Here is a 16345-nt window from a genome sequence, read left to right on the forward strand (position 1 = left end):
ATAGGTTCAGGAGATATTCCCAGTAAGCGAAGTTTAACCCTTAGGCCAAGACCAATGGCTACAAGTAATATTTTTTCCTAAACTGACTTGGCAATTCTTCTCACGTTAGGGAAACCCAGTCAGCTACCTTAAATCCTTTCCAAAGCAAAGTAAAATGTATTAAAAAAAAAAAAAAAAGCCTTGGACTCAGAATAAAAACAAAATGCAAAACTGTCAAGGAAATGTCTTTTAAACCACTTATAATTCTATTTTCTAAAAAGCTAAAGTTAACATTTTCTTTCAAAATTTTATGTCCAATTATACATACCTGCCCTGATAGGAAGAAGAAACTGATCAATAGCAAATACAAGTTAATAATAAATATTCCTGATAAGTAGTTGCAAATTTCTACTGTATCAACTTAATTTAATTACACTATTTTCTCTTGATCACAAAGTTAAACTTCTGGGATCTTGAAACGGGGTAGGAGAAGAGTGGGGGGGGGGGTGTCCCTCTTTGTGAACAAATATTTCTTTTACTATTTAGATATTTATACATTTCCACAGGTTTTTGCTCAAGTTAAGAATATAAAGAACTAGGCCATAAATTTCACCTTTTGTTTCTTGAGGTAACTCAAAATTTACAACTTGTTTCCCATCAATAAATCGTAAGTGACATTTCCTTTCAGCTTTACAGTAGTGTTTAAGGCCATAACAGAACTTTAACTTCTACTGAAGTGATATCAAATATTGCCAAAGTACAATCACACACATTTAGTAAGATTGTAAGAAATTTAAAAATGAACTCAACTCTGAAAATGAAGAGAAACAGATTGTTTATATAGATTTGGCCAAACCAATTTAGAAAATTAAGTAACTTAGAACATTGTGACTATTTTGAGTGGTATTCTTAAAAATTCTATCTAGATACACCAATAATGATCTTAAAAACTCAAGAATTAATATAGAGTTGTAAAAGGTGAGAATAAAATTTTATAGCGGATAATGAGTGCACCTTGCTGATTAAAAGGATGAAAAGTTCTAACTACTGTTTCAGGGGGTCTGTTCAATTCTCACCTTCCCAGTGAGGCCTATTCTGGACTTACCCTATTCAACACTGCAATCTCTCTACCTCTGCGTACCTGGTCTTCCTTACCCTGTTCTACGTTTCCCCCCCATAGCATTTATTAACTTACATATGGTATGTTGATTGTTCATTATCTATTATTACTTGCTAGAATGTGAGATCCATGAAGACAGGAATCCACTGTTCACCCATTTGTATCCCAAGCATCTATAACAGTGCCTGACCTATATCAAGTGCTCAATAACTATTGAGTGACTTGCAGTTTAGTTTCCTTATTGCATCATGTTGTTTAAAGATGTCACTTTCTGTTTTGCTTTATTCTTAACTCCTTCCTTGCTCAAGAGAGCCTTCCCTGATCCTTCCAAAGCATAAGTCAGAATGTAATTAATTATGCTATGGTAACAAGTTGTCCCAAAATCTCAGTTTACGTCAGTATGTTTACTTCTTGCTCATGCTAATATCTAACACATTCAATGCAGGGAGAGAGTCTGAGGAAGTTTTGCTCATATAGTCACTCAAGACCCAAGCTGACAAGAGTCGCACCATCTGGAACATGTCATGTACTCGGTCACTGTAGTAGAGAGAAGCCTAAGGATTGTACAAGGGATTTTATTTACAATGCCTTTCCTTGGAAGTGTCACATCACTTTCAGTGCTATTTTGTTGGAATAAACTAGTTACAATGGCTCCATCTAACTTCAAAGGGGTGAAAATTTAGAGGAGCATATGGAATGTTTGGTAATCATTACAGTATCACATATTATAACTTTTTAAATAAGGTCTATTTCCTCTACTAGAGTGGAAACTCCTCAAGGGCAAGAGAGGGTGTCGTTTTGATCTCTAATGTATTCCAAACATCTGTTATATATAGTGAGGACTTGATAAATACTTGTCAAATAAAAAGTTTAAAACCAAATATTAAAAATAATTAACCTTTTTAATTTTTTAAAGAAAAAATACTCTCCATAATAAAGCATTTGTTTTTACGTCCATCAGTAGCCAAATGGAATTTGATATAAACATTTCCAATATACCAACTTTGGATAAATGCACAACTTAGAAAATAACTCAATAATGCATGCATCAAGATGCTACCAACAAATTCATTAACATCCAAGATTCATTACTGTATGTCAAAGGTCATCCAGGGTTAACATTATTTTCATTACGATGAACTGTAAAATTCCAGTGAGAACTGTTTGCCTGAATCAAACTATTTAATCTCTAAAATCGGAACCTAGCACTCTCACCACCCACCCAGACCTCCCTACACTCACACACATGCACACACACTTAAAAACTGCCCATTAAGGCATTATAATGGAAAAAGAAAATAGAAACTGAACGAGCATTTGTAAACGTGGGATATCATTTAGACAACTGTATAAAGTAGGCAGAAAATCCTAAAAGTGTACATAAATAAAAGCCAATAAATGATAAGCTACAGAAAGCCACATCTAAACATTTTAAGATAATCTCACTACGGTAAACAGATTTGACAAACTGAAACACTAGAGCCATGACTATAGGCCTTGCTCCATTCCAGCACAAACAAAATCTCTAACCATTTTAAGAACAGATGAGAATCCACATGCAACAAAGGAGATATAAATTACTTTTAATTAAAAAAATGAAAAATATAAATCCTTGTTAAACACTTCATTTAAAAATATGCAGCTTTATTTTAAAATGTGGTAATGCTCAAAGATGGCAGTTGACTTCACTCATATATGTAAAAATGTTCATAAAATATCAATACATTGGTTTGTAAGTTATGTACTGCCCTCCAGCTAAACTTTTTTCCACCAAATTCTCAAGTAACTGTTAAAAAAAAGAGATCTATGTTCTAAGCCCACCATTATACTAATCATGGTTAAGTTCCAGAGCTAAAGGTGAACCATTCATGAAATAGTTTTGGATGTGATGGAAGTCTCATGAGCACACAGATGTGAAAACAACTAAGTGATAAACCAGCAGTGGCTTTTTTTCTGTTTTCCAGGTGTTAAACTAATTCACTCTAAATTGAGCAACTGTTTGGGAATTATAAAAAGTGAAAAGCTCACCCTTCTCTTCCAACCTATAAAGAGAAATAGAAAGGTGATGATGAAATTCACTACTAATACAGTGTTTCACACATTCTGTTTAACACCTAATTCCAAAATACAAATGTTTGAAATGGTTTTTGAAGAGAAATATCTACAATGTTAAGCTTGTCTATGCTAAATAAATGTAACCGTTTTATTTACTTAGACATGTATTATTCTGATGCTAACAATATTTAAACGTCCATGACTGACCCACTGAATTGGAAAGGGCTCTCTAATAACTGCACATAATCTGCATCTGTAGTGTTAGAAAGAATCCAGTCACTGTCCATTCTCTGATGTAATTTAACATTCTACAAATCGGTGATGGAAATACTAAGCTTAAAGGCCTGGAGAGTATGCCCAGTACAAATTTCATTTTTTGAAGAAAATATATACATGAATATACAGAAAAAAATGATTGTATAGTCACTAAAGCATTAATAATAGCTGTTTCCAGGTGGTGAGATTATCACTGAAGATTTTGTTACGGGAAACTATTCTCAAAAAAGCTAACTAAGAACCAAAGGGTATTACCACCAATGAAACTATTGTCCTTTACTGACTTTACATAACAAACTTTTAAAGCTACCAACACATGTGAATTTGTCAGAATGGCTACATACAGTCTGATATATTGTGTCGGCCAAAAAGTTCGTTCGGGTTTTTGGGTAAGATGTTAAATACCCGAACAAACTTTTGGGCCAACCCAATACTTGAAGAAGGAAGATCTCTTAAAAAATGGAAAAATACCAAGATCATGATCATAAAGGAATAGATTTGCTCTAAAATTAAAAACAACTGATAATCATTAGGCTTCCTATAGATACATAATTCTATAGGAAAATCGGTCTCTAACAAGTCATCTTTAAAAGTTTTAAAATGTTTTCCTCTATTATCTTTTTTGCTAGTTTTTTAGGTACTTATACCAGTTTAGACTGAATATTTATATTATTTTTTCCATTCACAAACATTTCTCTCTGCACTAGTAACAGCACTGCTAATCAAAACTTACACTTAAGCCATTTAAGACTAAGTTTTAGATCTGCGGATAATTATCTGGCAAGAATAAAAGAACAAGAAAGTTTCACATTAGCAGCAAATTGACTAGATTTAAGGGTCTTGATTTTTTGTAAGCCTTTGGAAGCCTGCATGTTAAACACTGGTGATTTTTATATTCTCAATGGAAATGGTGATGGCATTCACTTAACCAAGCTAGCCCAAATTAAGAGTTGTGAGAACACGCAATAAAAACAAAATTGTCAGTAAATTCCTATTTTTCAGACATCACCAAGATCATCTTATAAATCAGAATAATTTTAGACTCCAGTATAGTTTTCAACCATACTTACGATACCTAAAAAGAAAAAATGTGTGTACACACACATACTTTTCATACCTCTTTACATTATATATTCACATTTACTTTAAAAAAAGTCACATGGAGAAAATGTAAACCTGAAATAACATTAGATTCTATTGTTACATAAATGATCTGCTTTATTTTCAAAACATTTGTACAAGCTACACTTTCACTTATTACCTTACTATGCTTTGTTGAAAGAATGTGCCTTACTTAGTCTTACTTAGTGCCTTACTTAGCTTTTAAGAATATTAGAAATAACAAGATTAAGTTCAAGTACACAAAGTCCTTTAGACTATTCTGGAATATCAATTTTTAAATGGCACAAGTCACAATGAGTAGATGAAGCTCCCCATATGTTGATGGCATACTACAGAATCATAAAGAATGGAAAAGCCACAAAATTGAAATCTGAGATATCAAATCCATTCTGGGGAATTATCTTCAGACATCTTAGTAAAAAAAATATATATGCACAATTTTTCAAGACTCGTGAACTTTTTAGGATTAGCATATTATTTAATGTGCTTGAAACAGGATATTAAGTGTTGACTAAGACACTAAAAAAGCTAAATGCCTCTCTCAAACATGAGTAGACTTGATACTCTACTCCCAAACTGACAAGAGCCCATGTTTTTATATAACTGTAGGCTTTGAAGGACAGCAGGGAAAAAAAAACCCAACAAACCTTACAAAAACTTATTAATCACATTTGGCTGCCCATCATTTAAAATGGCAATAAATCTAATCAATTTAAATTATAAATATTAAATATTCTCATTTAATAAAACACCCACACAATGACAAGAATGAGACTTTAATCAGTTTTAAGTGGAGTTTATAACACTAAGAGATAAAGGGTTGTTAACAAACACAATAACAAATGGACATCTGATTGGTATGAGGCATTATCCTGTACACATCGTAATTTTTTGTGTATCCTCAGTGCATAGCATTTACACACAGAGCCACTGCTGCACAGCACAAGAGTATCTGAAGAGGCTGAATCAGAGTAAGGCTGTTTAACAGACTGAAATTTTTTAGTATATATATTCTATATGAAAACAGATTGAACTTTTGAACTGGCAGGGTAGAAGGCAACTCTGCCAAACACTGCAGTTAAAGCCCCCACTTTAGTGCACAGTTCCACCCCTTCCATCTGCATGCATAACACATTAACAGTATTTAAAGGTAAACGAGGCACTTTGTGGCAACCACAGCCATCGTTATGAACATATTGCACAAATTTTCTAGAACTAAACAGTAACTTGTACCCTACTTTTATTTTTTAAAGCTGAAACATTTGATGCTGCCAGTAAACTCCACTTAAGTTTATAACCTGTGCCACAGCAAAGAATGGTGATGCTATTTATTCAACTACCCTTTAATAATTATGGCAAAAAATGTTCAAGAGGAGCTACAGAGGACTTGGGATGGTACAGGGCCCAATTGTAAGCTTTCTTAAAAGTGATGCCTTCAAGTAACTTCAGACATGTAAGCGGCTGCACATCCAAAAAGTCTAAGAAAACATTCCAGAAACTCAAAGAGATTACCTACAGAATGCATTTCAGGCTAATCATGAATACTGTCATAAATAAAGTTTTAATTAGGACTCAAAAACCTTTCAGTCATAGCAATTCTTGTCAAATTCTATGGGCGTGGTAACTGAAATAAAGGAGAGTAGTATGTATAATATATATTTATATATATATAATATATATAATGCCATTTTTCCATTTCCAATGACTACACCATAAAATGTAAGCAAGGCTTCTCAAAAACACTGAAACATTCAAAATCAAAACCCTCATTCAGACCTTCACATTCCAAAGGAAAAATAATAACAGTGCAAAGCCCATTATAATGTCATTATTTATGACCTGGCCCTCCATGTTACATATTGGAACCATACAAGTTACGCTTTAATATACTGTGCCCAAAACTGTAACAAAGAACAGTATTAATAACCATCTTCAAAACATGAATAGTTGATTTTCATTTTAGTCAACAGTTTTCAGCTTTTATGAAAGACAAGGTGACATATAAATTTCAATGATGAGATCTTAGGAATAGGTGTCTCTAACTTTACCAATTTAACTTATGAGCAGTCAATCAATTCTCTATATATCAATGTTTAAATATAAATGTGTAAATCCTAACAGCTTTGTTAAAAATTTTAAAATTTTATTTGTTGAATGAAACTGATGAGGTATGGAAAACATGTCAAGATTATTTACTAAGAATATTTTAGATGAAGTTCTGCCTAATCTATTTACCATCAAACTCTATAAATGCTGCTCTAGTAGGTCCTATGCAATTTGTATTTGTAAATTAACTAGGTCAGACCACAGCTAGTGAACAATTTCAGCACCAATAAGTTATTGAAAATGAGATTTTACACCATTAAGAAATAAATTGGCTGGATGGTCAAATGTTTCAAGGTCAAGGTATCATTTGAAAGATACCAAATTTCTGGGGGAAAAAATTCTTTTTAGTCATATCTTCACATTAACTTTACAATAGTAGTTGTACTCTGCTTAAAATCGTATGCAGTCTGGGCATATCAAATATATGATATTTAAGAAGTGAAATTGAAGCCCTTGTCCTAACTCTAGCACTATGAAGAAATGATTCAACACTGCACATTTAAAAAAATCTATTCTTTCAATAGCAAATTGATAAAAGCATTATGTGGGACAATTTCTACTGAAAAAGTAAATGACATTATTTGTGCAGTGTTGAAAATTTACTGCAACTCTAATTTCCTTTTTAACACAAATAACGTCCTTTTAAATATAAACATTATATGTATTCAGTATTCAAGTAAAATTCCCTAACAGTTAATGACATTTAAAAAATGTGCAAAACTGCAAAACTCATTGTAATGAATGTGTAAGGTCAAAAGGGTGGAACGGCTGACATCTATTGGATTGAGTAAGTGCATCATAAATCTTTAAAGGAAAAAAAACCGCTTACTGTAGAATCTCAAATTGAAATTTCCTGTGCAGCATTACAAAACATTTTATATTTAATGAGAAAAAAGAAGCTTTTAGGCAGCACATGAAGCATCCACAGCAGGTATACGATTGAAAACTAATAAAATAAATGTAAGTTGTTGACTGATGTAGGTAATAATAGCATCTGACTTTTAGCACTGGCCTTGATTACACAGGAGATGGAGCAGTCATTACAATTGAGAAAACATATTTAATAAATCATTGTCAATTTTTATAATGTTTCAAGCCCATTCTTTGTCGATAGCCTCCACATTTATATGGTTAAGTCATTGTTGCTGTGTTTCTTATCTATGACCACATTATTTTTATATCTCTTCATTTGTGGATTCTTAAGATGTTGTGGAAGGTTCATTCCTGTACCCCTATACAGATTCACTCCCTCTAGCTGCCTTTTCTAGCACCAATATGCTTAAAAAAAATAAAATGCACAAATAACAAGCAGTGACAGCGGCCAATTCCTCAAATGTCCAGATTAACAACTGTAGCATGCTAAAGAAAGGTGCGTGTAAATAGCTGGAGATGGTATATGGTCCAGAGTCCAGCGTAAAACATATTCCTTTCTGAGCATTCCCTCCATTCCCCTAACCCGAATACATGCATTAGAATGTAGCAAAACCCTTTAGAAACTCCTCTTAGCCAACTGCAAACTTATCTGTTGCCACAAGTGCAAAGGGGTAGGATGTGAACCTGTATATCACAAAGCTCTTTAGCCACTTCAGTTGGTGACAGAACACAAAATGAGAAATTCCTACGTATACACATCAGTCTGTCTCCACTTTTTATAAAACTGGAATAAAATGGGAAAGTGCCATCTTTATTTATCCTAATTGAATTTTAAATGTCCTTTTGACACAAAAAGGTATATACATGACACAGCTACACAACCTTTTTTCAACTGGACAACAAGTGTCAAAACCCTGTGGATGTATAGGGTAAAACAAGATTGGTCAGGAAAAGAGAATTGTTCCTATAACTGGTAATCTGACACAATGTCCTATTGCCATTAAAAAAAAAGGTCCATTTTCAGTTTATTCAAGTTTGTTTTCATGGTGTTTTATCCCTCTTGATAAAAAAAAAAATCAGACTTTTGTAATTTGTGTATGCTGATCTTCATCAAAAGGTTCATTCTCTGGATCAGAGTCAGTGGTGTCAGAATATCTATAATGATCAGGTTCATTGTCACTAACATCTGGTGTTACAGAAGTTGAACTGCTAGCCTCTGGATTTGATGGCTCCTCTACTGTTTTTGTGAAGTACAGCTTCACCTAGAGAAAGAAGAGAAAGTATAAATGGAAAATCCATAAATCTGACTAATCTTAAATTACTTAAAGATACATATTTTTGACAGATTCATTTTTAAGTACTATGACACATATGATCTTTAAAGGGCCTTTTAAATGACCCTCTTCTTAAGATTTCCTACACTTTCTTTCTTGGTATATAATGAAAAGAAACTGGGATGTTAATATACTATATTTTTTAATAGGCATGTTATAAGCATTAACTAAATAATTCTGCAAAAGAAATGTATTGAGTTCAATAGTCCACATAATCTATTTTCAATCACAAAATTCAACTCACAAAGAGTTCCAAAAGAATGTTTCACTTAACTACTTACTGAAATTCAATGTATTTTCTGATACAAACAATACTAAAAAATACAGATACTACACTATGTAAAATACTAATTAACAATGATGTTTAGGATTCCATTCGCCCTAAAAACTTCACCGAAAGGGAGTAATAAGAAAGTTAATATCCTACAGTGCTCTTAACAGTGAACCAACAGCCTTATAGGCAGAGCTGAAATAACTGTCAAAACAACTCTAAGGCTTCCCTGTTGGCGCAGTGGTTGGGAGTCCGCCTGCTGATGCAGGGGACACGGGTTCGTGCCCCGGTCCGGGAAGATCCCACATGCCACAGAGCGGCTGGGCCCGTGAGCCATGGCCGCTGAGCCTGCGCGTCCGGAGCCTGTGCTCCGCAACGGGAGAGGCCACAGCAGTGAGAGGCCCGCGTACCGCAAAAAAACCAAACAAAACAAAACAACTCTAAACGGTAGGTATCTATTTTAAAAGAGAGAAAGCTATAGCTCAGAAAGGTTAGGGAACTCGCTAAAGGCCGCATATCTAGTAGGTAGTGGATGTGGGAATTAAATTAGATCTGACTTCAAATCCTTTGATCATTCTACTATATCTACAGCCCCTCCCCCATGATCCAAGAATCATTATCAATTTTTCTCCTTCTCTTACAACCAATACCCAATCCATCAGTAAATCCTTTTAGTTCTACCTTCAACTAGCCTCCCAGCTTTCATTCTTGCCCCTCTCGAGTCTATATTTTAAAGGAGGGGACAGAGTAAACTTTTAAAGACAAAATTCAGATTACATCTTTCCCGTGCAGAAAACATTCAACGTCTTCACACTTGGACTGATGTGCGTTAGTCAAAACAATTTCTTATCTATTACTCCTCAAATAAACCAAGCTCACTCCTGTCTCAGGGCTTCTGCACCAGCTTTTCCCTCTTTTCCCAGATATTTGTATAGCTCACTCATATGTTTACTTATAACTGAAATAGTTTTTATTTGTAATTACAAATATAAAACCTCTTGCAATATTAAAACAGAAAATAATAAAGTTAGAGGAAGTCACATTTTAAAAGCTAATAATTGAGTAAAATATAGACAGAGAAAAGAAAGTAAATGGAAACCTACGAATTCTAGAAGACACTACTGAACACTTTAAATATAAGATCTAAAGGCACTTATTATTAGATATATTTTCACTTAAAACAGGTAGCCCCCCTTTTATTTTTATTATTACTAGCAGCAATATTCTTATAAGCTATGATTAGGTTTGCTACATGGTATAAAAATGGAATGAAGAGAGAATTTAAAAAGAGAAAGGAGGAGGGTATGGTGAAAGGAAGAGAGAAAAATGAAGTAGAATAGGCAACAGGAAAGGGGAAGAAAAAAATGGCAAACCACCATTTGGGAATGTTTACAAGTCAGCTTTTTAACCTGGAGAATTCTCCTCTACAAATATAAATAGAAATATACACATACATATCACATTTAGATAAAAGTAAAATGAACCAAATAATTCCATAATTAGAGGAAGCAGAGTTTTACAAAGAGAAGGAGAGGGGAGGATGATCAGAGGCCTTACAGAGCACATGAGATTGAAGCTAAGGTTAGAATGTGAGGGACAGCCACGTGAAAGGCAGGGAAAGGCCAAGGGTGGAGAGGTTCGGGGAGAAGGAAAAGAATTGTAAAGACCTGAGGCAGAAGAGTATAGCATTTTGAAGAACTGAAAAGAGACCAGGTCTGAGAGTGAATCGCAGGGAGAGAATGTGGCTAGAGTAGATGCAGAAGGTAGTCCTGTGCTAAATTATGCAGGTTCCTGCAGGTCACATCAAAAAAGCACAAGGTCTTTAAAAAGTATAAACAGGAGTGACGCAATCAAGTCATTTTTAAGATCACTCTAAGGAGTTGAGAATAAACTGGAGGGGACAAGAGTAAAAGCAGTGAGAACATTCCATAGGAGTCATTCCCAAAGGGCTGAGTTCTCTTTCACTTCTTTTTTCACCTATTCCTACTTCATATCCAACTTACTTAAATCCCCTCCCTAACCTATGCCCCAGATTTCACCAACTAACAAAGAATAGGGTAAGGAAACTGTAGCCTTTTGACTCTCTGTGCATTGGATTTCATTGACTTACTGCCAAATAAACAATGCTTATGAATATACGTAATTTAAAAATTAGCCAAGCAAGTCTTTCACCAGCTACACACCTAGAATAAAACAAACACACACACAGAACCACTCACCAACTCCTCAAAATGTTTTTAACTGACCTTAAAATTTGGAGAAAAGTATCGGTTGGCCTTGTCTTTATTTGCTTTGTCGAGATCATTTTTTGTTAAAGTGAGTACTAGATATTCCTTGTCATTATCTGCACGCTCTATACTGCAAATACTATCAATTTCTTGATCACATAGACTTCCATTTTCTACTTTTTCTGAGGTTTCCTCTGGTCCTGGTATGAAGAATGTATTTACCCAAAAGTGAAACATTTTGTCCTAAGAAAAAAAAAGAAAACAGACATAAATTTTTTTAAAAAAAGACAATGTTACTTATATTCAACATTTGCCCTAAGAAGTGAACAAATTATGCCATGTGTCAATAATATTCTGAATAAAGGTAAACACAAAGACTAATACTGGGCAATCTGTGGGTTATCTGTTGCATCTAATTCACATAGGATTTTTCCTTTAATTCAAATCTAGACCAAAAATATAATTCCACAAGCTCTAAAATAAACTTACTTTAATACTTTAAGTAAAATATTTCCTTTTCTAGTCTAACACTAGCTTTTAAAAGTGTTGAGTTTATATGTATATATTAAAAAACCCAGAAATGGATTTAATTTTGTTTCAACAAGCTATTACAAAATTTACTTTATCAAAAGTTCTTAAACTGTCACTACAACTTCCCAAGGAAGCAAGGCAGATACATTTTTACTTCTACAGCAATACAAATATTAAGTGGCTCCAGTTTCTTGCATGACAATGTATGTCTGAAATTTTTCATAATACAATATGGGGGGGGTAAGAACTTCAACTTTTTGTTGTTATAAAATGCCTATTTTTTAAAAAATCACTTATTTACTAATAATGAGGTCTTGTAAATCAAAAACCACCAACATTACTTCAAACCTTTCTTGACTATTACTTCAAACCTTTCTTTCTTTTTTTTTTTTTTTTTTGTGGTATGCAGGCCTCTCACTGTTGTGGCCTCTCCCGTTGCGGAGCACAGGCTCCGGAGGTGCAGACTCAGCGGCCATGGCTCACGGGCCCAGCCGCTCCGCGGCATGTGGGATCTTCCCGGACTGGGGCACGAACCCATGTCCCCTGCATTGGCAGACAGACTCTCAACCACTGCGCCACCAGGGAAGCCCCTCAAACCTTTCTTGACCAACATAGAAAATGTTCTCTTAATTAGTGGAACTGGCCTGTATGCATTATTTGACAATTAATGATGTACAACCCCATGACACCTTATCTGGTGCCTTAAACTGCCATTTAAATCTTTTATTTTAATTTGTCTTCAAGTTTATTTTCCCAGGAAGATGGTAAGACCCTTAAGTAACTTATGTCTTAAATGTCTTTGTATCTTTTAACAGTACCTAGCATAGCAATTTTATATGTGGTAGCCTTTGAAAATATTGTTAATTTCAATCATTTTAGCAAAGTTACTGAGTTAGTAATAACCAGACACATATTTTACTTAGAGTCAGAAGAAAATAAGCTAGTAGAATTTAAATTTCAAAAAATGTAGATTCTGCTAATGTACTGATTATAGTAAAACTGTTCTTGTTTAAATCAGAACAAACATTTGTAACAGGCAAGGAAAACCACATAAAATGGAAATAAATGTAAAGTAATTCAAGATACACAAATTATTATAAATATTTAACTTAATCTTCAATTTTACATGTGTTAATATAATGTACAGGTGATAAGAACTAGAAGAATACGAATGAGTACACTCCTAAACATAGAGGGAAAGTGATACAGGTGCCTATTTTTAAAAGCAAAACATAAAATCTTGTGTGTACCAGTCTTACAGTGAATAGAAGGAAAAAACTTACTTACCTTAATTTTAAAACATTTGTTAACACTTCTTGGATTATTGAAAAATATATTTTCAAAGTTACTGAGATATACTTAACTTTTATTTATACAGAACATGTAGGAAATGGGTTTCTGGTGAAAAAAAATCAGTTTTACATTTTGTGATTTTCCAGCTACCTGGATTCTGGATAAAGGAAATTATACTTCTTTTGACAAGTCAAAATAGAGGTTAAAACTTTTGTAGTAAATGAAGCTTCCTCTTATTTTCTCTCAAAAAAAAAAAAAGCTAAAATTCAGGAAAATGAAATCAATCCTATTACAGAGACTGTCTAAAGATTAGCAATACACTATCTGGTATGTTTAAGGAGGCAGTAACAATATACACAGCTAATGTTTTTGTTCATTACTACCTAAAAATTTTGCACCTTAGGTTCACCTTAAATGCTCACACTTAATATTTTAAACCAACACAGTTTGTTTTAAAATGAGCCCCTGCATTCTCTAAATATAGCTCAGTGAGATGCAAACCTCACTAACTTTCTAAACCTGCATATTTAAATAATACCACACTTTTTTCATTCTTTATTACTTCCTCTTCATATTTATTTCTCTCCTAACTAAAAATCAAAATACTCAGTAAATTTGAGGAAGCTAAATATAAAATGACCCAGTCTCAAGAAACATTAACCAAAATGGGGGAAAAGTGGTTTGTGTCATTACACAAGACCACAAAACAGATTTTATTTATACATACAGACCAAATTTTTTTTTCAAACTCATGGTCCCATGTTAACTTCTCAGTAATTAATCATCCCTTCTAAAAGGACTGTAACTGATTGAATGGGATATGTATGCAATCTTTAACACTTTTATAAAATTTATATGCATAACCTAAGTTAAGGAAAATTCATCTCAAATTATAATGCCACATGGCCGTTTCCTTCTAATAGGACTATTTACCATTAATAATGGCTCACCGATGCCATAGTAAGAAAAGCATGTGCAGATCTAATAGAAAATAATTCATGATTCATTAGATGTCAGTCATAAAATACATCTTTTAGTCTCTCCTTACAGAAATGACTTCTGCCTAACTAAATGCTTTAAGCAAAAGATCTGAGGTTACTATTCAAGGTATGGCTATTCTGGATATTTTTCCCAATAAAAGTAAAGTGCAAACCTTTTTTAGCATCTTGTTCTGTTTGTGGAAGAACTCTACTTTGATGTCACCACACACAGGCAACGGCTGAGGGAACTCAAAGTACATGAACTTGTCTTCCCGTCGTGTGGGTCCTGAATTGGAGGAATATATCTTCACCTTTAGCTGGCAGACCACAAACTGAGGATCTGCGTGGTCAAATACATAACTAGTATCACTTCACAGGAAATACCTTTAACTGTCAAACTGTCAAAAGCTATTTTGATGATTAATATCAGCAATATACACAAAGTAGTAATTCTGCATCTTTAACCCCTGATCTAAAACAAATCAGTGGATAGAAAATAATAAATGGATAGCTAAATAAATAAATAAATACATAAATAAAACAAATCAGCAGAAATAAACTAGGGCAAAGTAAAATCAATACAAGGTTTTCCCTAATTTGAGCCTTCAACATAAGGTTCTATTACTGGTATTAAAGTCAATTCTATTTCATAAATAGTAAGTACCAAGACTGGACTTCTAGCACTGTACAGTAATATCAAAATTTCAACATTACAGTAAATGAACTGCATAAAAAGTAACTTTTAAAACAAGTATTTGCTGCAGTATTTTAAAGTCTCTACCACAGAATAAAAACCACAAAATACCAATCATTACACATTCACAAGAAGAGAATATAATCTATAACAAAGTTATAATATATTCCATAAGCACAAGTTTCAATATTTATAAAAATTTAAACCATAATTAATTTTACTTATAACTCATATTTTATTTTTAAAGGTATATAAAGCCACCACCACAAGAAACAGGAGGAAAGAGATTTGAAATGTCTGCAAAGAAATGCAACAGACATCAAGTACAAATTACAGCACAACCCCCCTTTCTCCAAAACACACTCCATTTTCATTAACAAGTACTTTGGCTTTGACCCATGTGTGTTTTAAAATAACTGGTAAAATATGACCTCTCAAGATGTATCATGCTTATATTAGCAACGCAACTAAAAGGCAGGTAAGTGTGAACAGGCAAGGATTATGTTTTTTATTTTTAAAAATCTACACATAAATACATTTATACCTAATGACATTAATGACAGAATTTAAAGTCATGAACATTAAGATCCTAGGACTTTAAAAACTTTAAGTTACCTAAATAATTTGACAAAGGATAATTTATTTGTAGTACACCAAGTTCAAAAACAAGAGTTCATTAGAAAAAAAAGTAATTAACCTGAGGAGGTAAGAAGTGGGTCTTGAAGTTTCAAAACATACCAAGATAATCAAGAAATAAAAACATAAGCTTGCATAAAGTGCATGAGAAATACATATATATAGACATAAATTTCTCAGCACCAAAGGCATCATCCTTAAAGACAAAAAAAAGAAGTATCACATTCTTTATCAATGTGACCAACAACTGAGGACAAGGCAAAAAGCTTATTCAGGCTAAAATTTTCCGGTGTAATAAACACCTGCTGGCTCATCTATATAATACCTAAAGAGGTATCATCAATCACATAATAAATAGTAGGCTTCATAAAAGCATGAGGGATTATTCCAATATGGATTCGTGAGACATTTATCATGAGAAAAAGGAACTCTAAAAAAGGGAAACATTACACTAACAACCTGTCAATAATTTTCACTTCCTTGACTAAAGATTCAAAGTACAAGGAGCTATTTTACAAGACTTTATTTGATACTGAAAATTTCACTGGGAAGCCTAGTTTGAAGAAGCAAATAAACAAGGTATGATTTCAAAGCTGTGATAAAAATCAACCAGGAGGGAAATGCCTTGCAATCTTATTAATTCAAACTCCACTAATTCAGAATCTGATAATCCTGATCTTAGGACTTTAAAAAGCAAATTAACTGTGTAAGCCAGATTTCAATTAAACTACATCTAAAATGTGTACCTTCAAGAACTTTAGAATTATATATACAATTGATAATCTAATTAGAAATTAATTTTTTGAGGAAATATCTAAGCAACACTAAGCTAAAACATTATAATAAA

At 33.3% G+C, this 16345-nt stretch overlaps 1 protein-coding gene across 1 annotated transcript in view; it reads right to left on the bottom strand.

The window, feature by feature from the left end:
- Window positions 1-5312: 5312 nt before the first annotated feature.
- The window catches only part of PTEN (phosphatase and tensin homolog), an 89518-nt gene continuing 78485 nt past the window's right edge, over window positions 5313-16345 (bottom strand). The window contains exons 6-8 of the mRNA XM_019938427.2: window positions 14342-14508; window positions 11383-11607; window positions 5313-8793 (exon numbers count right to left, since the gene is read on the bottom strand). Of these exons, the coding sequence (XP_019793986.1) occupies window positions 8608-8793; window positions 11383-11607; window positions 14342-14508 (578 nt within the window). The 3' untranslated portion in view covers window positions 5313-8607. The remainder of the gene's footprint in view (window positions 8794-11382; window positions 11608-14341; window positions 14509-16345) is intronic.

The sequence above is a fragment of the Tursiops truncatus genome, chromosome 16, assembly GCF_011762595.2.
Source record: "Tursiops truncatus isolate mTurTru1 chromosome 16, mTurTru1.mat.Y, whole genome shotgun sequence".
In the NCBI taxonomy this organism is placed as follows: Eukaryota; Metazoa; Chordata; class Mammalia; order Artiodactyla; family Delphinidae; genus Tursiops; species Tursiops truncatus.